This window comes from Melitaea cinxia, chromosome 29, assembly GCF_905220565.1.
Source record: "Melitaea cinxia chromosome 29, ilMelCinx1.1, whole genome shotgun sequence".
NCBI classification, from domain to species: domain Eukaryota; kingdom Metazoa; phylum Arthropoda; class Insecta; order Lepidoptera; family Nymphalidae; genus Melitaea; species Melitaea cinxia.
The window spans coordinates 1919652-1947436 of record NC_059422.1 but is presented as its reverse complement, the minus strand read 5'-3'; the positions used below and the strand labels follow the sequence as shown (position 1 = coordinate 1947436).

The window sequence follows — 27785 nt, the reverse complement described above, 5'->3', positions numbered from 1 at the left end:
TGGCAGGCTAATACGATATATTTTTAAATCAGCTGGCTTATCAAATGTGTATTTCGTGTCAGTGAGAATGGACGTCAATTTGCTTTTGGAGGTTTTTTATTTGTAGTTTGTAATTTTGTTGTTATCTTTAATAATTAATAGGACAATGTAATTTTAGTAAACAGTGTTAAAATTTGTAGTGTTTTAGTTTAGTGATACTGTTTTCAAAATGAAAGTTGTTGAAGCAAAAATCGTCGTATTAGGCTCGCAAGGTAAACAAAATATTCTTTTATATCACAATAAAGATCGTTATTAGTCGAAAGGAAAGGAAGTTATTCTAATGGCCTAAGTATTATATCGTAATGTTACGAAATACTAACGTAACGTGAATGAAAACTATTTTAAAAACAAGTTTTTAATACGTATTTGAATTGATTACAATGAATCAGTTTATGGATCTTAAACAAATGTAGATAATTATTTAAAAACAATATAAATATACAACTTTATAGTTATAATATTAGATCGAATTCATTGTGAGTAATTTATATCAAAAATCTGTGAAATAAACTTGTTCTCATGTTTGTAAAAAATAAAGAAATATCTAAGCTTTTTTACGAAACGCTTCGATATCGTCCTTCGAGAAAATTAAATAAACATTACTATAGTAGGTATTCCGTTTGCGAAAATATGTGATATCAAATCTTATATTTGTCAACAGACGTTTTTAAAAATAAACATATGATGTCATATAAAATATTAACTTACTTATTTACATTTTACGAGCAGTATGTAATTAATACTTTTTCATTTATTTCAATTTAATGGCTTTATTAATTATTTTTTTAAATTATAATAGCTATTTTTGACGATTAAGAATCTTCAAATATTCATGGAGTTAACTTAAAAAATAAAAACATTAGTAATTTGAAGATGTGTCAAACCATGTTGTATAAAAGTTTCTATTTTTATTTCTTCTTTCCCCTGACAGAAGAAATAATAATTTGTTAAATTAGTTATATATTTAAATAATAGTTTACCTTATAGCTATAATTAATAAATAGGATCTGGCTTTTAATATTTAGTATTAATTACTTTAATCAATTTAGTATTAATCATTTTCCCATTTTACCAGTTGTAAATGAAGTTTAATCTGCACATAAGTTACATATGGAGATCTATAGATAGAGAATTCAATGGTAAAAATAATAATATATCATAAAATGTATCCGATGAATACTGTTATCCTATAGTTTTAACGGCAACTTGTGATGTTTCACAAATGAATGAATAAAAAAGACATGAATAGTTTCTAGTTTTAAAGGTATAAAAACAAGTAAAATTAATGTTAGATTCCATGAACACTGCTATAATAATATATATAATTTAGTTAAGCAGTCGATAACGCAGCAGCAACCTACAATTAGTACTCAACAGTAATCATTTCAATATTAACAACACTTATTTCAACTCAAGCTACAAATTATCTTCATATTTATACTTTAATTATAATTCTAAAGTAATGCATTATAAAACCGATTCTTCTCTGCAGAATCTACATGCCAAGTCTGTGGTAGCGTCACAATATAAGTAATAACATCATCATCATCATTACAGCCTATACAGTCCACTGTTGGACATAGGCCACCATAAGTTTACTTAACTCATGTGTTTTGCCCATAGTCCCCACACTGGGCAGGCAGGTTGGTGACCGCAGGGCTGGCTTGTCGCACCGAAGACGCTGCTGCCCGTCTGTGTATTTCAAAGCCAGCAGTTGGGTGGTTATAGTAATAACTTAATTTTCTTTAAATAAATATCCACATAACTAGCTGTTGTGCTGACAGTCACAAATTCAATCCTCACTCGTGACAAACATTTGTATAGACCATACAGTATTTGACATGGTCTGGCAGTTTGTCCTTGTTTATTGTATTTCTAGATTCCCAACATGAGAGTAAATACACTAGATGTATCCGTTGAGTGTTAGGCATTTGCTGCATAATCACAATTATATTTTTATAAAAAAATACAATTACAGGTTTGTTGTATGGACAGAATAAATTTTTTATATATTTGTGATTGCAACACAGGCATTCAAATTTCCAATCAAAATTGTATTCCAAAGCCCAATTTTTTTTTGAAGTTGTAACTGCAGAACATGCTACAATTGCTACTTCTAACTAATACAACTTAAATATTTCATTGTTTTATAACGTCTAGTAGTATTTCTAGTTGTATAGCATGTTATTATGTCTTCATTAATTGCGTGTATGTATGATAACGGAATAATGAACAGTATTTATGTATATAATAACAATTGAAATACATATTGACATGACATACTTTATACTACCCAACATGTTAATCTAGGACAATATATAGCCCTTATATACTATATTGTAATTTACATGATCACTAAAACTATGGTTTATCTGTACAAATAAATTTGAGTGTCTGTTTGTAATATTAAAATAACCGTTTTGGGGACATCCATTAATTACGGGAGATCAGAAGGAAGGGGGGAGGGGTCCAATGAAATCTCACCAAATCTCATTATACCGAGGGAGGGATAATCGAATATCTCACATGAACTTCAAAAAATATAAAATATTACAGATATTACAAAAAAGGTATAAATGTCATGGCTAAAAATCATTTAGTTTTTGCTTTGAATTTTATTTAAATAAATTAACTGTACTATACTTGAACAGTTTATTATTTTCCGTCAATCTCTATTATGTTCACGTCAATCTCACGTAACGGGAGGGGGGGGGTCTAGGCAAATCTCGCTAAATCTCACCTAAGGGGGAGTCTAAACTGATCGAAAAATAGCATGGATGACCCTTTTACTAAATGCATATGGATTTATACACGGTACATATACCAAAATAACATTCGTTACAATTTTTTGTCCGTCTGTTTGTTCCGGGTCCCTGAAACGGCTAGACCCATTTTGATGGGACTTTCACTGGTAGACAGCTGATGTAATAAGGAGTAACTTAGCTACTTTTAATTTATTTACTGTATAACTCTGTGTACTGATCAATTACTTTTTTGTTAAATTCATTATTTTGAGTTCTCGGCATTTATGTACTGTTGCAAACACCGTGGTCGCTCAATTGAGGTCACCCATGACCATCACACTTTAAATGATAATAAATAGTCCAACTCTATGCCAAGACATGATAAACTAGAAAATTTATTGTGTTTAGATCTCTTGCGATTAAAATGGTGCTAGTGCTTTTCTAAAGATAATTGTAAAGTCATTGGACAAGTTATCATTATTAAAGGCTATACAACCGTGGTTTTGTCGTGGTCAAGAATAGCCCCCCAGTTCTCCGGCCCCATCTGTACACAGCTTTCTACTCCAATCCCACAAACGAATATCATTTAGGTCCTGATCTGCTGAGTCTACTCTTGACATTCTGACTCGCCATTTAATAGACGTTCGTGAAGCAGTTAATTTATTAAGTTTCTTTTAGTAATGATCTTGAGTCGCGTTTTTCCCACTTTTAAAGTAAAACTTTAAATGTACCAAATTTCTTCGTTGGATTCACCCATTTTGGCGGATAGAAAAACAGTTGAAAAGAGGCGGGAAGCTGTTTTTTTTTTTACCTTTTAATTTCATTTTTAAAATGTCACCTTTTCACGGTACGAAAGCCAGCCAGTTACAAACAATACAACCAAAAAAAAAATATTGCAACTTTTTAGTACAAAATACGGAAAGACTTTTTCCCCTATCCTTATGATATAATATAATATATATGATATTTATTATATAGTGATATAGAAAATGAACACTTATGTCACAGATATTAATCATCAATTTTATTTCTTTAATGGTACTTATAGTGTCAACAATTCTTAACGTGTAAATGAACTTAACCCAAGAAAGAATATGAACAATTACAAAAAACAAAATCTATAGACGAGGTTAAAGTCTAAAAAAAAAAACACAAAGAAAATGATAAATTTACACATACGCCACGAACAGGCGATATCGTGTTGCACAACGGCTGATTGATCTTCGAAACACAAGACGCTACGCTCCAGTTCACCTGTGGCCATATTTTTTTTTTTGTTTATACTACAAAGGTGGCAAGCGAGCGTACTGCCCGCCTGATGGTAAGCGGATACCATAGCGGTGGACGTATGCAACAGCAGAGGCATCGCAAGCGCGTTGTCGACCGTACCTTTCACCCTGTCCAGGAGCTCTAAAACCTTACTCAAACAAAAACACAACACCAGGAGATACCAGTGGACTGCTCCAAACTTTAGGCAAGATATTTCCTACTGTGCCCTATCTCTAGGAATCTATTTTTCAGGCAACCTATTCGTGATTTATTTTTATTCATTACTAGCTGACCCCGCAAACGTTGTTTTGCCATATATTTTATTAACCTTCTCCCCCCCTCATAACTTAGGGGATTGAAAAATAGATGTTGACCAATCAGACCTACCCGATATGCACAAAAAATTTCATATTTTATTAACCCTCTTAACCCCTCCCCCCCATAACTTAGAGGTATAAAAACTAGATGTTGTTCGATTTTCAGACCTACCCGATATGCAACAAAATTTCATGAGAATCGGTCAAGTCGTTTCGGAGAAGCTTAACTACAAACACCGCGACACGAGAATTTTATATATTGGACTAGCTGCCCGGACAAACTTCGTTCTGTCAAAAGTTTATAGTATCAAAACCTTCAGTGGGCCTTAAGTAACATACAAAAAAGACATTCTCGAGTTATGCGCTTAGCAACATTCATTTTTATTTATATAATAATAATAATACAGATGGGTGAAGATCCTGTCTAGGTCGGATATTAGACCTAAAGATCCTAAGATCAATGCATCAAACGAACACGTCGATTTCAATAGTTGTAAGGTGTTGTAATTCCGCTAAAAACCGGGGCTAAATTCATTAATCGTACTTAATAGGTAATGTCAAGTACCTCAGCTAACCATAGCACAGGTGTCAAGTATTTATAGTTATAGTTGTAGCATATAGATGGTGCACTACCTATTATGGGGTCTACACCTATCTGCTCTTGACAAAGTGTTAAAACTGGGCTATTTATTTGTTAAGGTTATCAAAAACAAAATAATTGTGTTTGCTGGCAAAAAATAAAATAAAACCGACTTCAATTACATCGACATACTAGTCGATACAACGTAAGTAGAAGAAAAAATAGTCAAGTAAATACGCGTTAAGTATCAAAGATTCTTCCAAAAGTTGTAATAAGATCTCGATGAAATTTAAATGTGACCACATGATATCTTTCGATTAAATTAAAAATCATCAAAATCGGTACACCTAGTAAAAAGTTATGCAGAATTTCGAGGGTTTCACTCGATTTCTCTGAGACCCCATCATCAGATGCTGATTTCCTTATCATGGTACCATACTTAGGATATTTCCTTTCCAACAAAAAAGAATTGTCAAAATCGGGTTATAAACGACGAAGTGATCCCCGAACATACATTTAAATATAATATATATAGTCGAAGTCGAATTGAGAAATTCCTCCTTTTTTGAAGTCGGTTAAATAATAGACGGCTATACGCATACGTATACTCATAAGATTTTTTTTTTTTTATATCACTAGGTCGGCAAACAAGCATATGGCTCACCTGATGGTAAGAGATTACCGTAGCCTATAGACGCCAGCAACACCAGAAGCATCGCAAGCGCGTTGCCGACTCAATCCCCCCAGGAGTTCTGGTCACCTTACTCACCAACAGGAACACAATACTGCTTGAAAACAGTATTATTTAGAGATTTTGATCTCCAGATTTTGAGCAGGAAATTCCTGCTGTGCCCTACCTAAGTACAGTACAAAATAATTCCAATAAAATATCTATTATTGTAGATAAATTAAAAAAGTATATGTAACAGTCAGTCAGTTCAGCCATTACAGTCCAGCTAGACATAGGTCTCCGCAAGTTCGCGCCAGATATCCCAGTCATCCGCAATCGTCATCCAGCCCACACCAGCAATCTTACGTAGATCGTTGGTCCAGCGAGCCGGAGGACGTCCCACACTGCGTTTGCAAAGACGCGGTCTCCACTCCAGAACCCGTTTGTTCCAACGGCCATCGATCCTGCGACACATATGACCAGCCCACTGCTACTTCAACTTGCTAATTCTCTGGGCTATGTCGGTTGCTTTCGTTCTCTCGCGGATAGTCTCATTTCTAATCCTATCTTTGAGAGAAACTCCAAGCATAGCCCGTTCCATTGCACGTTGAGCGACTAAACTTGTGGACCGGTCTCTTCGTCAGTGTCCACGTCTCGGCTCCGTATTTTAACACAGGCAGGATGCAATGTATTCGCCACATCTCGATCGAATTTAAATGAGACCACAATACAAGCAGCAAGGGCTATCGATTAAAAAATAATCATCAAATTCGGTACGTAACATATTACACGCCAATACATCAAAAATACAGTGGAATTGAAATATCATACTCCTTTTTTTGGAACCGGTGAAAATATTTTTAGGTTTTTGAAAAGCGGGATGTTTCTTGCTCAAAATCTAGAGCAACCTCTTTGGGGAAGTACCTCGATGTTACAGAAGATCACAACTAAATATACTGTTTTCAAGCAGTGTTGTGTTCCTGTGGTGAGTAAGGTAGATAGCAAGAGTAGCATCGGCTTCGCGCTTGCAACGCCTCTGGTGTTGCAGGCGTCTATGGGCCGCAATAACCGCTTACCATCAGCTGAGCCGTACGCTTGTTTGATGACCTGATCATATAAAAAATGCCTCTATGTTACGCTTCAGCCTGTAATATCCCACTACTGGGCATAGGCCTGTTTCCCCATGTAGGAGAAGGATCAGAGCTTAATCCACCACGCTGCTCCAATGCAGATTGGCGGATATATTCCCTACTATGAGTAACGATCGCTACTAGGTATTTAAGATAACAACCGGGACCGATGGCTTAACGTGCTCTCCGAGGCACGGTGGGGAGACCCACAAGGACTGCACAAACACCCAGACCACGGCAAACACCTGTATGGCCAATACAAATGTTTGTCATTTGCGGGGATCGAACCCGCAACCGCCAGCGCAACAGGTCGCAATCCACGGCTGTGACCGTTGCGCCAACGCGGCGTCCTCTATGTGCAGTCGGGTAATTAACAAAATGTTAATATTTCATTGTTCTGTTAGACAAGCGGTACATTTTAAACACAAATTATTGTATATATATATGAGAGTTCGTTGACCTCTCGATCAGTAATGTATATAGTATATACCACCCAGTTATTAATTCTTATATATAAAATTTTTGTGTCACAATATTAGTTGACATACTCCTCCGAAACGGCTGGACAGATTTTTATGAAATTTTGTATGCATATCGGGTAGGTCTAAGAATCGGCCAGCATCTATTTTTTTTATATTTGATAATGATATATATGGTAAAACAACATTTGCGGTATCAGCTAATATTTATATATTTTATCAGATTTATATATTTAATCATATATTTGTAATATTTTTGTGAAATCGTTATTATTGGTACGTCTGTATGTACGTAGGGATGTTTTCGTTTATGACCTATGTATTAATATAATACTAAGGAATTCTCTATAATATCCTATCCTGTAATAATATTATAAATGGAAAAGTTAGTGAAGACGGATGTATGTTTGTTACTCTTTTAAACAAAAACTACTGGACCGACTTTAATGAAACTTGGTACGTAGATAGCTGGAGATCTAGAAAACACATTGGCTATCATTTGATGCAATTTTATCCCGACATTCCCACGGGATTGGAAACTGCGCAGGTAAAACCACGTGGCGCAGCTAGTGTATCCATAAGTAATTTCAAAGACTACTTGAATATTATTTTACATTTATGATATGAAAGTACTGAGAAATTTATGTTAAACGAGTCTTAATTACTTAATTAAACGAATTTTAGAAATAATATTTATTTATAACTAGTGACCCGCCTAGGCTTCGCACGTGTGCAAAAACTATCAGTGTTCCTCTATTATATTATATATGTATTATACATATAAACCTTCCACTGGAATCACTCTTTTTACTAAAGAAAACTGAATTAAAATCCGTTGCGTAGTTTTAAAGATCTTAGCATACAGACAGCGGGAAGCGACTTTGTTTTATATTATGTAATGATTACCTACGCTCAGACTTAAAAGCACATTAACATTACAAATGGGTGATTCAGTGGTCGGTCACCAACCCACCTACCCAGCGCGGTTACTATGGACAACACACGTGACTACACAGCATTTTTGCTGCAAACTTGTGGAGGCCTATATGTCCAGCAGTTGACTGCGATAGGCCGAAGTGATGATTCCGTGATGAATTTCTAGTTCTCAAATAAAATAATACTTGTTTATTCATTTGTGTGCACTTATTAACGTTTCGTAAAATACGTGTTTTAATATAACTAATTACTATTAATAGTTTTAAACAATAACAGCGTTTCTTCTTTGAAATTGTACGGAGTATAACTACTATCTACTTCCATGACTGACTCATAGACATTAATCATAATATGTAGTTTAAAAATAAATTTTCATACTTATATTTGAAGTAAAACTTTTTGACGCACGTTTGACTTGAAAAGTGATAGGGCAAGGCGAACGGAGCAAGAGAAAGGTGCGAGCACACATTTTCTTTCTCTCTTTCTCTCATAGTTACGTTTCGAATATCTAAGACACAGTGCAGGCCTATTGTGCAGAAGTTTTACTTCAGTCGTGTGGTCTAAAGCGCACTCGTTTTTTCTTTTTTTTTATATATAACTAGGTCGACAAACAAGCTCACCCGAGTGCCTAGTGCGAGTTTTATTCACATAAACAAAAGAGAAACGGATTTATACGTGAAGATTATTTTGTATGGGAATTTGAACACTGCACCCTAGACGATAAAGAATAGTATACGATACAATCGATACAGAGTCATCTAGCGGCAAGCGCGAGGACTAGGTTGAAATGCCGAATTTCCTATACAAAATGAAGTTAAAATTTACGCCCGTTATTGCGAGACGGATTAAGGGGATCCCAGACAAATTCGGCCGTTTTCATGTGCTATAAAGTATACGTTAAAGTTACGTTAAAAATATCAAATAAATATATGTTGTAACTCGGATTCGGTTTATTAATGTGACTGTAAGATAATTGTATAAAATTCTCTAAATAAAGAGAAATAATTGTTTACCTGGACCTCCTTTCGCGTACAAAAATCGTATAGGCTTTCTAATTTTACTACTTACAATAGTGAATATTTTTTTTATTAATTAAGAATCCTGTACTTAATATTTCTACAGAAGGGTTTTTTATTATGTGCAGTATTTTATTAGAAAATCGTAAAAATATAATTTTTGGTTATTTGCCGGGCGACAGGCGGCCCGCGGCAGACGGCCAGAGGCCTTTGTACGGGGAACTTGTGTCGCTCGTCATCGCACGCTGCTCTTGCTTACGCGCAAATCTATTTACTTTTTTTAATCCAAGATAGGCATCAAAATGTAACAGGTAGACAGACTTACTGTTGAATTTTGCAATTGTATTTACTTCAAATAAAAAAATAATTTAAATTATTAATTTTGAGCTGTGTAAATGTAAAGCTGCTTAGCTTGTGGTCTAAGATCCGAACCTAAAGTCGATCTTCACCGAGCCGATAATAGAATAAAATATAAATCTAGTATATCTATACAAATAAAATTGGAGCGGCTGCTTTTAATATTAAAATAACCGCTTTTTAACCGACTTCAAAAAAAGGAGGAGGTTACTCAATTCGACCGTATATATATATTTTTTTTTTTTTATGTATGTTCGGAGATAACTTCTTCGTTTATGAACCGATTTTGATAATTCTTTTTTTGTTGGAAAGGAGATATTCATAGTTTGGTACCATGATAAGGAAACCAGGATCTGATGATGGGATCCCAGAGAAATCGAGGGAAACTTTCAAAAATCGTAAGGGTGACTAGTAAATTTAATCATGTTTTCATTAAGTACTATAAAGCACTACTATTTAATAAAGGTCTGGAGTCGATCTGATGATGGAGAAGAAAGATAGTCGAGGAAAATCTTCAACAATTTATAGCAATTACCTGCTTTTTGAACTTAATTCGTTTGTATTGATGAGAACTTTCCACCTGTATGAGTTATAAGTGCCATTACAGTCTGATGATGGAGACAAAAGTTAGTTGAGGGAACTCTTTAACGATTTATAGCAATTACCTGCTGTTTGAACTTAATTCGTTTCTATTGATGAGAACTTTGCATATATATGAGTTATAAGTACCATTTCAATCTGATGATGAAGACGAAAGATAGTCGAGGGAACTCTTCAACGACTTATAGCAATTACCTGCTATTTGAACTTAATTCGTTTCTATTGATGAGAACTTTGCACCTATATGAGTTGCAAGTGCCATTACAGTCTGATGATGGAGACGAAAGATAGTCGAGGGAACTTTTCAACGATATATAGCAATTACCTGCTGTCTGGTCATCTGTGTCGCAGGACCAGGTTTGATGATGGAGCCTATCAACACTCGAGGGAATTTCTCAACAATTTACAGCAGTTACCTTTTGCTGTTTGACGACCCCTTTGATATAATGTTGCATGTGCCGTGTCGGCGGCGCCTAAACACCGACGGTCGCGGGTTCTATTCTAGCTCGGAGTGGATATCTATGTTTATATGAATATTTATTTTTGGTCTAGTTGTTAATCCTTGTGGTTCTCCCAACCTAGCCTCGGAGAACACGCTAGGCTGTCAGTCCCGGTTGTTATTACGTACACCTGATAGCGAACTTTACTCATAGTATGTGGACGCTTTAGCGCAGCGGTCACAGCACCGGCTGTTGCGCTGGCGTTAGTGGGTTCAATTCCCGCGCACGACAGACATCTGTATTGGCCATATAGATGTTTGTCATGATCGGGTGTTTGTGCTTGTGTATTGTGTAGGTTTCCGAACCCCCGACATAAGAGAAAAAGCATCCTTGTTAGGTCTACCCATCACTAAATATTGTAAAATAAAATAATTTTTAACAAAAAAAAAAAAACCGACTTCAAAAAGGAAACTAAAAAGTGAAAAATAAATTTACTTAGTACAAAGTAATTCGTATTTTGATTTAGTTAATCAGAAATGATTAAATAAATATTTTATAATTTTGAAGTTGGTGCCAAGTAAATACTACAACAACCTGGCTACAATAACAAATACAAACAACACACACACAACAAACAAGTACAAAAAATATTATTAGATATGTCAAAACAATAACAGAATAATAACAGTATTCAACCTAATAGTCAATGAAACAAATTATGAAAGAAAACTGAATACAACTTACGAGTAGATACTAGAGTAGTTATTGTTTTACTTGGCACCGACTTCAAAATTATAAAATATTTATTTAATCATTTCTGATTAACTAAATCAAAATACGAACTACTTTGTACTAAGTAAATTTATTTTTCACTTTTTAGTTTCCTTTTTGAAGTCGGTTTTTTTTTTTTGTTAAAAATTATTACTAAATTCATATGGATGTATACACGATACATACACAAAAATAGCATTTTGACAATTTTTGTCTGCCTGTATGTCTGTTTGTTCCGCCTAATCTCTGAAACGGCTAGACCGATTCTGACGGAACTTTCACTGGCAGATAGCTGATATAGTAAAGAGTAACTTAGGCTACTTTTATTTTAGAAATTTATTTATTTTATAACTGCGAACTGAACAACAAGTAACAACTAGTAATTAATATAATTTTATAGCCTAAATGATCGACACAACAAGAAGAAAATTAAATAATAATTATGGATGATCACAACTTGTACGCAAGCTCTTGGTCTAGGAAACGGATCAATCGCATGTTCTAAGTAGTACAAGCTAGAGCCGGTAGATGGCCGAGTTTAATAACCTTTACGTAATACTGATCAGGTGAAGTGCGGGTGGGTGGGGTGTGGCAAAGTCTAAATGCTCAAGGTCATTGAGAAGGGGGAGCCTCTTAAACAAAACTCGCACTAATCACTCTGATCGTAAGTGATTACCGTAGCATATACATAGGCGTCCGCTACACCAAAAGCATAAAAACCGCGTTGCCGACCCTATCCCCAATACCCCCGGAGCTCTGGTCACCTTACTTACCGACAGGAACACAACACTGCTTGAAAAAAGTATTATTTAGCTGTGGTCTTCTCGTATATCTTCAAAGGTCAAGGTACTACCCCAGTCGGGCTGCTCCAGATTTTTAGCAGGATTCTCAGTCTATTATTAGAGTTTGTAAGATCACTATTAGTGATAAGGTTGCCTTTGCATTTTTTTAAAGTTAGGATATTATTATTTTCCTTATGCAATTTCAAATGTACAGTAAACTGTTAAATCATAATAAAACAAAGTCGCTTCCCGCTGTCTGTATGCTTAGACCTTTTAAAAACTACGCAACGGATTTTGATGCGGTTTTCTTTAGTAAATAGAGTGATGCAACAGAAAGGTGCGAAGCCGCGGCGGGTCGTTAGTATGTAAATGAACCATATTGATTTTTTTATACAATGGCATACACACGGTCGTCTGTCACTATGGTAAGCAACTTAATGCTTGTGTAGGTAACAGAGGACTGCTATAACTATTTTTTTAAAATATATATACATACATAAAAAATAATATTTACATAAATATTAGACCCCAGACTAAGACGGAAATCGAACCCGTAGAGCAGACGGCAGGGCCACTATGAACTGCGTTAATGGGCTAGTCAAATCAATGACACACCTAATTACGGAAAAAGAAGGTTATGTCCAGCAGTGAGACACTACAGGCTGTATTAATCAACGCATTCAATTAGTTGTACTTTATGGGAATTCCCCCTTGTTATTAGTGACTAAAAATAATATGTAGTCTGTATAATGATTCCTTAGCTGGTTGGTTACGGCAATAACGAATATAGCCACCCTCTCTCTTCCCGTGGGTGTCATAAGAGGCGATTAAGGGATAACACAGTTCCACTACCACCTTGGAACTTAAAAAGCCGATCTATGGCGGGATAACCATCCGACTGCTGGCTTTGACGGAAGACGGGCAGCAGCGTCTTCGGTGTGACAAAGCCAGCCCTGCGGTCACCTACCTGCCTGCCCAGCGTGGTGACTATGGGCAACACACATGAGTTCACGCTATTTTTGGCGCGAACTTGAGGAGGCCTATGTCCAGCTGTGGACTGCGATAGGCTGAAATGATGATGATAATGATTTTCTAAACGAACAACTGTGACAGAAGAGCAGCCTAGTTTCGTTGGTATAATTTGAATCAAATTCATAAATAACATTATTCAAGGTAGGCTTCGGAATGCAGATTCTGCAGAGAAGAATCGAAATGAAACTCTGTAGCTAATGTTTTAAAAAACTGTTGTATTTTTAATGATATTACAGTACATTCATCATCATCATCATCATCATCACTTCAGCCTATGGTAATCCACTGCTGGACATAGGCCTCGCCAAGCTCGCGCCAGACATCCCGGTTTTCCTCATTACAGTACATTGACAATTGGAAATTAATTACTTCAATAGTCATGATTGATTGAAGTCAAAGCTGTAGCGCTTGCATAAAAAATTTGAGATCAGCAAGATTAAAAGACCAAGTAATGTATTGAGTTCTTTTAAGCGGTTAGGCTATAAAACATCGTGCTATAACGAGTGGTGATAAACCAAAAGTTCATAAAAAAAATCACTCACGTGCTTACGTAGTAGGTCCAAAGAATAAACAAAAAAAATAATGAACGAATAATATGCAGGTTTAAAATACGATTAAATAAAAATATTATTATATCTCATTTTTTAAATATTAAAGTTACATTATGTAACTGAAGTTGCTCGTGCGCATCGCCTTTTATAGTTCACATGGAACGCCTTGAGCCCGTTAGTTCAAGGTATTTCTACGGCAGTGTTAATCGTTTGAAAATCATAATTAAATTATTTTATAGTTGGTATAATTATATCTGCAAAGAGGAAATCACAGCACTTAAGTGGTGTTGTGTATACGCTTCAATATAATATCCCACTGCTGGGCATAGGCCTCTTTCCCCATGTAGGAGAAGGATCAGAGCTTAATCCACCACGCTGCTCCACTGCGGGTTGACGGATATTAGCGTCAATCCGCTATGACGATTCGAAAGTGCATTTGAAACCTATTTGAATAAAGTTATTTTGAATTTGTATAATAAATTCTCATAGCTAACTATGACATTTATTCAACTCTGACTATCTATATCTATACATTTACACAGATAAATAAAATTGGAGTGTCTGTTTGTAATATCAAAATAACCGCTTTTTACTAAATATGGATGTGTACACGGTACACATACCAAAATAGCATTTTTTACAATTTTCGTCTGTCTGTTTGTTCCGCCTAATCTCTGAAACTGTTTGACCGATTTTGACGGGACTTTCACTGACAGATAGCTGATGCAATAAGGAGTAATTAGGCTACTTTTATTTTAGATTTTTTTTATACCTTCGAACTGACCAATAACTTTTTTGTAAAATTCCACGCGGATGAAGTTGCGGGTACCGCTAGTACATTAATATATATTCACTTCCGTGTAGATAACCTTGTAATATATAAAGAAAACTTGTTTTTGATTTATCTTATGCTCAAGATAATTTAAGTTTTTAATTTATCTTTTTGAGTGAATTTAAAAAAAGAATGTAAATTTAGATATGTGTTTTTTTTTTAAATAATATTTTACGTAAGACTGGTACTTGTCATGCGGTCCCGTTAAAATTTGCTCGAGATACGACGAGTACCTAATTGAGTCTTCCCGAATATTGCGTTTAATCGAAGCCGGCTTTATTACTTGTTGATGGGAATTGAAGTCAGTCTTCTTTTTGACAAACAAACACCTTGATCAAGGTTCTAAAGAAATGAATAATTAAGACAATTGATCAAGGTTCTAAAGAAATGAATAATTAAGATAATAATTAAGGCAACTGAATTTAGCGCGTTCAAACAAACAAACTCTTAATCTTTATAACATTAGTATAGATCTAGGTGACTACTAACCTTACCCTGCTATGCTATTGGGCCTCATTCCACTCTGTTACGTGGCGTGATGTCATGAATCTAGATAAACTTGAAAAATAACTTGTAATAGAACGTGAATCATTAAACCGTTTAGAATAGTGAATTTACATATTTAAATATCTAAATGTTTAAGTTTGATATATTTCGCTGACCCGCATTTAAATAATGAATATCTTTCATGATTGTGTTTGCTAGCAAACGAAAAAATATCCACATCAATTACATCGACTAGTAACACAACGTAGGTAGACGAAAAAATAGTCAAGGAAATACGCATTATCAAAGATTACTCAAAAAGTCGTCATCAGATCTCGTAGGTACATAAAATTCTCGAGTCGCGGTGTTTGTAGTTAAACTCCTCCGAGACTGCTTGACCGATTCTCATGAAATTTTGTGTGCATATTGGGTAGGTCTGAGAATCGAAAATCAATTTTTCATTCCCCTAAATGTTAAGGGTAGTCCACCCCTATTTTTTTATTTATTTTTTTATTATGATTTGGCGTTGAAAAATGCATACAACCCTAAATTTTCACCCTTCTACCACCAACCCCTATTTTTAAATAGCGTTTAGCTGCAAGACAACGTTTGCCGAGTCAGCTAGTAATATCATATAAACTTAAAACAAAAATCCAAAAAAAGCTATGCGGTATAATACAACGTAGGTCGACGAAAAAACATTCAAGTAAATACGTATTATTAGATATAACTCGAAAAGTACTTGTTAGACCAATTAAATTGGAATTAAATTTAAATGGGTTCATATGTCACGCACCAGCTTTCGATTAAAAAAAAAATTAGCGTTCTCGGTTCACCCAGTCAAAAATTCTGAGGTATATAATACATACATACATAAAAAATTACGATCAAATTGAGAATATTTTTTTTTTAGAAAGAAGCTTAAAAATTCGGGTTGGTGACCGCGGGGCTGACTTTGCCGCACCAAAGACGCTGCTACGCGTCAGCCTGTGTATTTCAAAGCCAACAGTCGGATGGTTATCCCGCCATCAGACGGCTTTTACATTCATTAACGCATAAATACAGTGGAATCGACGATGAAAAAGAATAATACACTAAAAACATTTATTTATTGGATATCATCATTCGTCAAATAACGTTATCCAAAACTGGTATAACAGGCCCTTAGAGTAGACTTTGAGATGGATATAATCTCGATGATCAATAAAGTAGTAAATCCCTCGTTATCAACTCGGTAGCTGTTCTATCAGATGTAATGTCGAGATAAACTGATCCACGTATTTACAGTAATCGATAGTTTTTATAGTTGGGGAAAACTATTTTTTCTGAAAGATTTATTATTGGAACAAACACCCATGACCGACCGAGTAGTTGGAGCGACGACCTACGTAAGATTGCCGGTGTAGGCTGGATGAGGATTGCGGAAGACCGGGATGTCTGGCGCGAACTTGGGGAGGCCTATGTCCAGCAGTTGACTGCGATAGGCTCAAGTGACTGAATACCCATAGCTTTAATAAGGGGTTGCTATATCTATTAGCTATTATTGTTTTGATTACGATTCAACCTGTAATATCCTGCAGCTGAACATAGGTCTCTTGCTCCATCTAAGAGTAGCATTATAGCAAAAACTTCATCCACCACGATGCTCTATTAATTTCAGCATTCATTTTATATATACCTACAGTGGGATTCTACAGGTTTAATCATTGAATCAAATCAAATTACCAAGAGTTTAACACCCTTCCTTAGCTAAGCCTTAGCGAGTGACTACATATTTGCTCACCAAGTATCTTCTACTTCCAGGTGTTGGTAAGACCAGTCTCGTGGTCCGCTACATCGGCAAAATGTTCTCTAAACACATCTCCCCCACAATCGGAGCCTCGTTCTTCACCTGCAACATCAACCTGGATGATGCCAGGGTTAAACTACAGGTGAGAATCTATAACTTTGACTTAAATGACTTTATTATTATTATTATTAAAGGCAGTAGACCCTTAGTTGGGCAAAAGATTATTTTCTTAATAGGACAAAATTTCGATCTATTATAATCGTATCTTCTGCCAAAGCTATAATTTTCATGGATCCTCAATGAGACCCAGCGTACCCAGTGGTACGCGTACGAAAGGTTTCAAATCTCTAGTACAGGCCATATATGTGTTTGTGTTTCTTGCCGATTTTTCTCTGCAGAATCTACATTCCGAATCGGTGGTAAGTTTACTTTTACAAAAATAATAATTTATTTTTAAAGTTTTAATTTGTAAAATGACGATTCGAAAGTGCTCTCGGGGCCTATTTGAATAAAGCTGTTTTTGATTTTCGTTTTGTATGACCAGATCCAAGACACATGTGTCTCATAGAGCCATTTCTCTAGCAAACTAAACTATAGCCAGTCGAAAGAAGCATATACACTTGAACACCGATGGTTACGTCTTTGTACAAATATTTCTTTTCGGTCTGGATGCCTGTCGTTGTGGGTCTCCCCACCGTGTCTAGGAGAACACGTTTAGCTGCCGGTCCTGGTTATTATCATTATATGTTATTTGATAGCGATTATTACTTGTAATAGATAATGTATCCGTCGACTAACCGTGAAGCAGCGTGGTGGATTAACCTGCAACTATTCTCAATGGAGAAATGCGCTATGTCCAACAGTAGAATGTTACAGGCTGATGCGATTCAATCAATAAATTTTGGTCCGTCGTTGTTCGTAGGTGTGGGATACGGCTGGCCAGGAGCGTTTCCGGTCCATGGCTCCCATGTACTACCGGAACGCAAATGCAGCGCTCTTGGTATACGATATCACCAGCGCGAACAGCTTCGCCGCCATCAAGGGATGGGTTAAAGAGTTGCAGAAGTAAGTAACTAAAACCAAATTAAATCGAAAATCTCTTTATTCAAGCAGGCTTTCCAAAAGCATTATTAAGGTAAGGCCAACGGCGGATCCACCGTTGTGGTCACGGTGAACATGGCCACAACCTTTTGACAACTATATAGCTCAAAAAAAAGGACAGCCGAAAATTTTCACAAACTATACACACAGCTGTCAAAAAGTGTTGTGTTCCTCTAGTAAGGTAGGCAGACCGTTTAAATTTGAGCTTGATCTGGTAAGGAGTTTTTGAATTATCCCTATTCTTATCTTATCGATGTAAATTAAATCGGTTTATTTATGTTTGAGAACCAACCGGATAATTTAAATGATTGTCTCCAGTAATGTCCCGGAGCCCATGATCCTCTCGCTGGTGGGAAATAAGAGCGACCTGGAGAGCCACCGCGCCGTGGCCCTCAGCGAGGCGGCCCAATACGCTGCCTCCATTGGAGCCGCTTACTGCGAGACCTCGGCCCTTCACGATCAGGTATAGCGGGCTCAACAATACACTCAACATTACAGCACATAAAACATTTATATTTTCATATTTTATTGTTAATTTTATCAATATTTTCTCTATTTTTGGAGGTTGTCTGTAAGGTGTCTGTAATAAGGTCGCCTTTGCACTTTGTTTAAGTTATAATATTGTTAAATTCTTTATGTAATTTCAAAAAAAAAAATAACGTTTCGTAATAATATAATTATGTACTGACTTAGAAAATTAAAACTAACGTGAATACTTTTTAACGTAAAATATAATTGTATTTGCTCGCAAACGAAAAAAACCGACTTCAATTACATCGACAAGTAATACAACGTAGGTAGACGAAAAAATAGTCAAGTAAATACGCGTTATCAAAGATTACTCAAAAAGTTGTAATCAGATCTCGATGAAATTTAAATATGACCACACGAAAAACATCAGCTTTCGACTTAATTAAAAATCATCAAAATCGGTACACCCAGTAAAAAGTTATGCGGTATAATACAACGTAGGTCGACGAAAAAATAGTCAAGTGAAAACGCATTATTAGATATAAGTCGAAAAGTTGTTGTTCAATCTCAAATAAATTTAAGTGGGACCAAATGACACACACCACCGATTAAAAAAATTTGTCGAAATCGGTCCATCTATTCAAAAGTTCTGAAGTAACATACACAAAAAAAAATACAGTCGAATTGAGAAGCTCCTCGTTTTTGGAAGTCGGTTAAAAATATAAAAAAAAAAACGAGTGTACTTTAGACCACACGACTGAAGTAAAACATACGAAACGTAACTGTCTCTCTTTCAATCTTCACCCTTATCATTATATCTTATCCCTCTCAACTTTCATTCGCCTCGCCAGATCACACTTTTCGTAACGCTCTCGTCACGCATCCACCAGCTTACTCCTCAAGTCGAGCGTATGTAAAGAAGTTTTACTTCAAAAAAAGTTAAAAATACATTTTCTACGTTCCAGGGTATAGACCAAGTATTTCTAAACACGGCGACAGAGCTCCTCAAACTGTCCTCATCAAGCCTCGTCGCGTCTCTGCGTTCGTACGACTCGACGGACTACGACGAAAAGTTACCGATAGGTACTGTATTAAAAAACTAGCTGTGGCCCGCGGTTTCATTCGCGTTAATTTCGAGAAAATAGCCTATAGTCTGTTCAACGAGAAGCGATACCAAACGTAAACATATAGCCTTCCTTCAGTAAATAGGCTATGAAATCCAAAAAGAATTATTCAATTTGAACCAGTACTTTCTACGATAAGAAAGTTTAAACAAACAAACAAAATTTTCAAGTTAAGTAAATATCTATAAAATACACACACGGTAGTCTGTTCCTAAAGTAAGCAACTTAAGGCTTGTGTTATAGCTAACAGCAGGCTGATATAGCTATTATTTTGTGGAAGCTTTGTGATGTAAGACGGTATCCAACAGATATGTGGCGACATCTATCGCGCCACACACGAACTGACGTGTCCTACATCGCAATGTTGAAGTTATCTGAGCGATCGAGCGTATGTACAAAAGCCCGACAACAAGCCTCGGTGCAATAGCCCATCAGACAAAACTTATCTGGTCGGAGGATACTCCCTTGGCGATGGTGGATGAGGAACTTTACACCCTGAGATTCGCAATCTCGCTTTAGCGCTCAATCTCACCCAGCTGGTCTAGGAAGCAACTAGGATAACCGATGTTGACTCGTATACTGCCAACTGTTTAGACCTGCTGACAACAGATCCTGACCGCTATTCGGTATCGGTCTCGATAGCCTTTAGGCAGCTCGGACCACTGTCTAGTCAAGTCTGTATCCGTCCATTCACCGCCCTTTCCCTGCCCCAAAGGCACCCGGCAAATATCAAAAATCTTGTGCGAATCCTGTGGCTGATGTGCTGCGTCAGGGAATGGAGTATTGCATTCCATTCACTGACGCTTCAGCCTCCGTGGCAGCTCGACCCTGGTTTAATTCTGAGTGTTCTCGTACCGAAAGAACACTGCTTACCTGGCCTGGGTCGACGCTCGTAACCACAAGGCAACAGACGTGTGTCAGAGGAAGAAAGCCTATAACAAAGCCACCAAGTCCTGCAAAAAAGCTCTACGGAATGCTCGATTTGACCACCTTAGCAGAATAGGGACTAGACTTGCGTCATACCCATCTGGTAGTAAAGACTTTTGGTCCCTGGCTAAGTCGGTCGATTCGGACTTCTGTGGCCCCTCACTACCTCCACTGCTAAAACCCGATGGTTCACTAGCCCACACCGCTGAGGAGAAAGCAAACCTGCTTGCAAATCTCTTTGCAGAATCCTCCCGTTTAGATTCAGGCAGCGCCACACCTCCAACTTCTTCGATTCATTGCGAGAAGTCTATGTCTGAAGTCCGAATTCGTCAAAGAGAGGTCCTGCGTTGCGCAAACCTTGCGCAATCTAGACGTGAATAAAGCTAGTGGTCCTGACGGAATACCTGCCATAGTACTCCAAACTTGTGCACCTGAGTTGTTTCCAATCCTGACACGCCTGTTTCGTTTTTCTGTGGCGACAGAATATGTGCCGAAAGCCTGGAAGCAAGCTAACGTGCAGCCTGTGCCCAAAAAGGTAGTCGAGCTGACCCTGTTAATTATAGACCCATTTCTGTAACGTCCATACTCTGTGGTAAAAGTGGAACGTATACTGAATACCGGCTCCTGGCATACCTTGAGGAGAACGATCTTTTTAGCGACCGACAATTCGGTTTTCGCCGCAATCGGTCCACGGGTGATCTTCTAGCGTACGCCACACACATATGCAGTGAGGCTATCGAGAGGCACAGGGAAGCCATTGCGGTCTCGCTTGATATCTCGAAGGCATTTGACAGGGTCAGGCATGACGGCCTTATTAGCAAACTTCCTACATACGGCGTACTCGCTTCTCTCTGTGTTTGGATATCTGACTTCCTGAGGGATCGGTCGATCCGCGTAGTCATATCCGATCGTTTGGCCGTCGATGCGGGGGTCCCTCAGGAGTCTGTACTCTCGGCAACGCTATTCTTGCTACACATCAACGACAATTTGTAATACTCTTAAGACCTTGTATTGATGTGCGAATGTGTAAATAAATAAATAAATAAAAATGCCTATTCGTAACTTATGTGTAGGATAAGCTTTATCCACAGGAAACAGACCATTAATAATCCAATTTTAAAACATTTCCAGGCATACCGTCCGAAGAAAAAGCCACTCATACAGGGAAAATTGAACTACCAGCGTGGTCTGGAGACGTTAAGCACGGAGAGCTTCAGAGAAGCATGTGTTGCTAGTACACGGAAGACTAATTATATACCGCGGTTTTAGTCGCGTTAAATAAACCATTAACTGGCTTGACTGAAGAAAATAGGGATTCAATTTTTGTATATATATTATACAAACTAAGAAATATACATTACATTTATAATGAAGATGTCTTATATAACATAAATGTGTCAATGTTAATATATTTTTTTAATAATGATGATAATTGTGTTAACTAAAATGAGCTCATGTGTGACACAAAAAATTTATATAGTGTGTCAGCTCCGCCACGTGACTGAAGCTTACTCCTTAAATACGATTAATTGTGACTTTTAAAAATAAACATTTAACTCTTTCTCGCATTTGACGTTTGCTGTAAAACGTCACCCAGGGCAGGTCTCGTTACTGTTTCAAATGTTTTCACTCCATATTTTTGAAGTTAAACTTCTTTATGCACGCTTGACTTGGGGACTTAGCTGGTGAATGCGTGACGAGGGCGTTACGAAAAGTGTGATCGGGCGAGGCGAACGGAGCAAGAGTGCGAGCACACATTTTCTTTCTCTCTTCCTCTCATAGCCAGTTACGTTTCGTATATCTAAGACATAGTGCAGGCTTATTGTGCAGAAGTTTTGCTTCAGTCGTGTGATCTAAAGCACTGTCGTTTTTTTTTTTTTCATTAAAAAAAAGTGACACATTCCAAGCTATGACTATAACTTATTATAAGACAATAATTCTTGCCTTTATTAGTATTATCATACTAGAACTATACAAATATTATTTAAAATTAAAACGTATATGAAATTATAACATTCCAAAAGTTAATTATTTAATTCTAAATATTTAATAATTAACATTTAACTCGGTTCTGAGTTAAGACCTCAATCTTTTAATATCAAATTTGATATAATTTTTATATAAAGATGCAAGCGAGAGACATTAAATAAAATCCCACGTATATTTCAAACCAATTATAGTGTATATAACTATACAAAAATGATAAATTATATAGAAGATTTTTTTTTTTACTTTTTTGTTCAGTTTTTTTTTTACTTTATCACTCTTGCGCTTATGAGTCCCGCGGTAACATCATTTCTCACCACCATGGTAGAGATCTCTTTTAGAGATAAGTTCGCCCTTGCCAACATCTTTTGTATAAATGTTTTGTGATTTTGTTTTTTTTTTAACTGCAATAAAGAATAATAATAATAAAATCAAGACCTTAGATCAAAGAATTTTTTTTATAAAATTAATTATAGATTAATATTTCAATAACTGTATTAATATCAAGTATAAAAGATGTATTTGAACTTGAGTTGATGAATAAAAAAATATTTTATTGATGACTCAAAAAATTGGACAATAAAATTCTCGTGCCACAATGTAACTAACATTGGCGGATATATTCCCTACTATGAGTGACGATCGCTATCAGGTGTATATGATAATGACCGGGACCGACGGCTTAACGTGCTCTCCGAGGCACGGTGGGGAGATTTGATTTTGATTTTGAGATTTGATTGGAGACAAGGATTGCACAAACACCCAGACCACGTCAAACACCTGTATGGCCAATACAAATGTTTGTCATGTGCGGGGATCGAACCCGCAACCGCCAGCGCAACAGGTACAATCCATGACTGTGACCGTTGCCCCAACGCGACGTTAGTACGTATGGTTTAAACAATGCCTTTCGCTTGTATCTGCTAAATTTTATATGAAATCAAGTATTTCTTCTTAAAACGAGGACCAATAATCAGTAAATGCTTAGATATATACTAGAATTTAATTGATTTTATAATATTTATATAAGAAATGTACATTTTAACCGTTTCAAGCTTCCTGGTACATTGTATTGTACCGGTAAATATTTTGACTTTACTGTATGATTTTAATCGGGTTTAATTTGGCTCACATTGATCAAAATAGATTTATTTTCAAACTATTTTATTACCGACTTTTGACCGGCTATCCCCACTAAAAGCTACAGCACCAACTAGGGGTCGGTAAGGCCCAGAACCTGTGACCTATAGTGTTATAAAATAGTCTACAAAATTGTATACCTTGTCTAAATAAAAAATTCTCTTGAACGAGTTGCAACAACTTCATAAAGACTTACTGTTATTATTACTATAAAATCGTTTCTCAAATTAGATCTAATTTTACTACTTAAAGTTTAATTTTCATCACTCCATTGAAAGATATTGTGACAAACTTTTTTTATTTCTATTTTACTTCATTTTTTCCTTTTTTCGAATATTTTTTTCTAGCATTTGTGGTAGATGAAGTCAGTTGACAAATAATACTATATTGACAATATGATAATACGATAAAAATAATGATGTCTTTAATGTTAAAGATTTTGTTAAATCTTAATTTTAATTAGTTTTTTGATATTCAAAATCACGTCGTCAGTATTTCAAAAATATTTTTTCAAGTACAACAAAAAAAAAGTGTGTGTCAGCTCCGACGCACGACTGGAGCTTACTCCTTCAGATCGACTGTCAGTTAGAATAGGCACATAGAGGTTTACTAGTCTAAGAAAAATATTAATACCATATCGAATGGTAAATAAAGTAATCGAATAACGCCACTATCGGAACCCAGTAGAGCTCCGATAGATGGCGTTAACAAAAACGTAACGAAATCATTCATTCATTCAGTAGATTTTACGCCTCATATTTTTTTCATACCGGTGGCCTTATATGACAATCGATTATTAAAGAGTAAACTCCAAAACGTGTCATGTTTATGACGTGAAAAAGATTAGAGAGACAAAATTATAAGTATTGAAATACTTTTTAGTACATAATTGTATGTATTAACAATCGTGATAATGTGAAATGTAGATTAAATTATATTTTTGTAAATTAATATGTAATTATAAAAATATACTCATTAGGACTTAATAAATGGTGAAAATGAATAAAAACATTATTTTTATTTTCAATTAAAAATTTTTTTAAACGATTAAATAACTCTAATCTACTTATAGGAACCTTAGTTTTAATTGTAAATTACCCTCCCACAAGTAATTATTTACTTTGATTTTTAAATTAAGTTTGTATTAGTTTTAATGAGTAATACAAATATTAACTGATACGAAAAAATTGTGTGTCGTCGAATTAATTTTTATCACGAACGAAATTTGTATCACGAGGCTTAATTTTTAAAGATAATTTAATGAAAATTTCTTTTTCCCCAAAAAAAATATATGTGATTATTGGGTATGGTAATCTAAGACCTCACCACATCACCAACAGAGAGTACTGAGTAGGGGGTTACAAAATTGTTAAAAAAGTTCACGTTATTAATGGATGACCCCTAAACCGTAAGAATATGTTTTCATCATTAAAAAAACTACAATATAGAACAAATATTATAGTCGTTTCGGTTATTCGTAATTTGATTTTGACAATCTCCGCCAAACTTCTCTAATTAACAAAATGTTATATTTTATTAAGGTCTGTTTTAGATGTAACTGTTCTTGGTGTAAAAATAATTGAATAATTATGTTACTTTCTACGTTGCTTAGAATTGTTTCAAAGCGTTCGATTTATCGAATTTATTTGTGATAGTTTTTCATGTTTTTATTTATCTTTGTACACCTTTCTAGAGCTATACACCTACTGTACGATGTGATATTAATGAAAAAAATATATTTTTTAGTTTTATGATCTGTTTTTTTATTTATATTTGTCACTAGCATTGCCCCACGGTTTCACATGCGTTAATTTGAGGAAAAAATAATTGTGTTTGCTCGCAAACAAAAAAAAAACCGACTTCAATTCCATCGACGAGTAATACAACGTAGATCGACGAAAAAATAGTCAAGTAACTACGTGTTACCAAAGATTACTCAAAAAGTAGTTATCAGATCTCGATAAAATTTAAATGTGACCACATAATAAACATCCGCTTTCGATAAAATTAAAAATTATCAAAATCGGTACACCCAGTAAAAAGTTATTGCGGATTTTCGAGAGATTCCCTCGATTTCTCTGGGATCCCATCATCAGATCCTAGTTTCCTTATCATGGTACTAAACTAGGGATATCTCCTTTCCAATAAAAAAAAAATTATCAAAATCGGTACACCTAGTAAAAAATTGTTGCGGATTTTCGAGAGTTTCCCTCGATTTCTCTGGGATCATATCATTAGATCCTGGTTACCTTATCATGGTACCAAACTAGGGATACTTTCTTTCTATCAAAAAAAGAATTATCAAAATCGGTACATCCAGTAGAAAATTATGCGGTATAATACAACGTAGGTCGACGAAAAAAGCGTCAAGTAAAAACGCATTATTAGATATAACTCGAAAAGTAGTTGTTAGATCTCAAATAAATTTAAATGGGACCAATTGACACACACCACCTTACGATTAAAAAAAAATTGTCGAAATCGGTCCACCCGGTCAAAAGTTCTGATGTAACATACATTAAAAAAAAATACAGTCGAATTGAGAAACTCCTCCTTTTTTGGAAGTCAGTTAAAAATTTACCTTGCATTGCATTCGTCGATAATGCGCTATCATTCAGTCAGTTCAGCCTATTGCAGTCCACTGCTGGACATAGTGCTCCTCAAGTTCGCGCCAGACATCCCAGTTTTCCGCAATCCTCATCCAGCCTACACCGGCAATCTTACGTAGATCGTCGGTCCAGCGGGCCGGAGGATGTCCCACACTGCGTTTGCCAAGACGCGGTCTCCACTCGAGGACCCGTCTGCTCCAACGGCCATCAGTCCTGTGACACAGATGACCAGCCCACTGCTACTTCAACTTGCTAATTCTGTGGGCTATGTCGGTTACTCTCGTTATCTCGCAGATAGTCTCATTTCATCTCTCGATTCATCCTATCTTTGAGAAAAACCCCAGCATTGCCCGTTCCATTGCACGTTGAGCGACTTTAAACTTGTGGACCAGTCCCTTCGTCAGTGTCCACGTCTCGGCTCCGTATGTTAACTCAGGCAGGACGCATTGCTGGAAGACTTTTGTCTTCAAGCATTGCGGAATCTTCGCATATGCGTATGAATATGAATATGGTAATGCGCTATACAACACAAAAAGTATTTTTCAATTCGGACCAGTATTTCCTGAGAATAGCATGTTATGCTCTACGCCAGGATTTGCTGACCGGAGTTTGCTCCAAAACATTCCCACGACTCGAATCGTTAGCCGAAACTTGTTGCGAAACTTTCCCACCGGGGCATCGCACCTGGGCACCATGTGAAAACGACCCAACACGAAGAATGCAAAACAACCTGATGGCCCCGACTGAACGATGCTTCTTTAATTTTAAGTCACTCTTGTTTCTCACATCGAACAATTGTTGCGTCTAATTAATTATAATTTTGTAATAATAAATTTAATTTTTAATTAAACTTTGCTTTTTTTGCTACCTTCGGCTGTCGCTTTCACAATTAGTTAAAGGAATAAACAAACAAGCTTTTCAGATTTATAATATTACTATAGATGAAGAAAAAAGGCCAATTCAGAAATTTAAACGAATGTACCTATACCCGATAATGTGAGCGATTATTTATTTATTTATTTATTTATTACAGTTTACATTTATTACACTTACAGTTACAACCAGGCATGGAGGCATGAAATTGAAGGATAAGTCAAATCATTCTCTCTTTGTGCATGTCTCCGACTGCATGTTATGTACGACGTTGCATAAAGTTTCGAAGAACTACCGTATTAATATATTTTAAATCTACAGCACAAAATGTTTGATATTGTTTCTATTTATTTCGCTGACTTTGTGTGCATATTAAATTTTTATCTTGTTCCAGCTTTTTCAGTTGATTTTCTATTAGTTGTTCTTCACGCAGGCGGGTTTTTTGTTTTTTTTTTTAATTATTATTTTATAATCAATATTATAATCGATTTTATAATCGAAAAAAGAATCGATTCTAAAATCGATTATAAATAGAATATCGATTATAAAACAAAAAAAAAACGATTATAAATAGAAAAACAATTATAAAAAAGAAACGAATCGTTTTGTCGCCATTTGTTTTTCATTATTAGTCTGTCAATGATAAATAATACCACATCATGTATATTTAAAAACGTTTATTAAAAGAAAATCACATATTGCACAACTCATTACTCACTTATAATTTTAAATTA

At 35.8% G+C, this 27785-nt stretch overlaps 1 protein-coding gene across 1 annotated transcript; it reads left to right on the top strand.

Annotated features, from left to right (window-relative positions):
- The first annotated feature begins 54 nt into the window (after positions 1 to 54).
- Positions 55 to 21816, top strand: LOC123667883 (ras-related protein RHN1-like). Its single transcript, XM_045601717.1, has 6 exons — positions 55 to 251; positions 16835 to 16962; positions 17743 to 17885; positions 18240 to 18384; positions 19358 to 19475; positions 21575 to 21816. The coding sequence occupies exons 1-6, from the start codon at positions 209 to 211 to the stop codon at positions 21676 to 21678; spliced, it is 681 nt and encodes a 226-aa protein (XP_045457673.1). The 5' UTR covers positions 55 to 208; the 3' UTR covers positions 21679 to 21816.
- The last annotated feature ends 5969 nt before the right edge of the window (positions 21817 to 27785 follow it).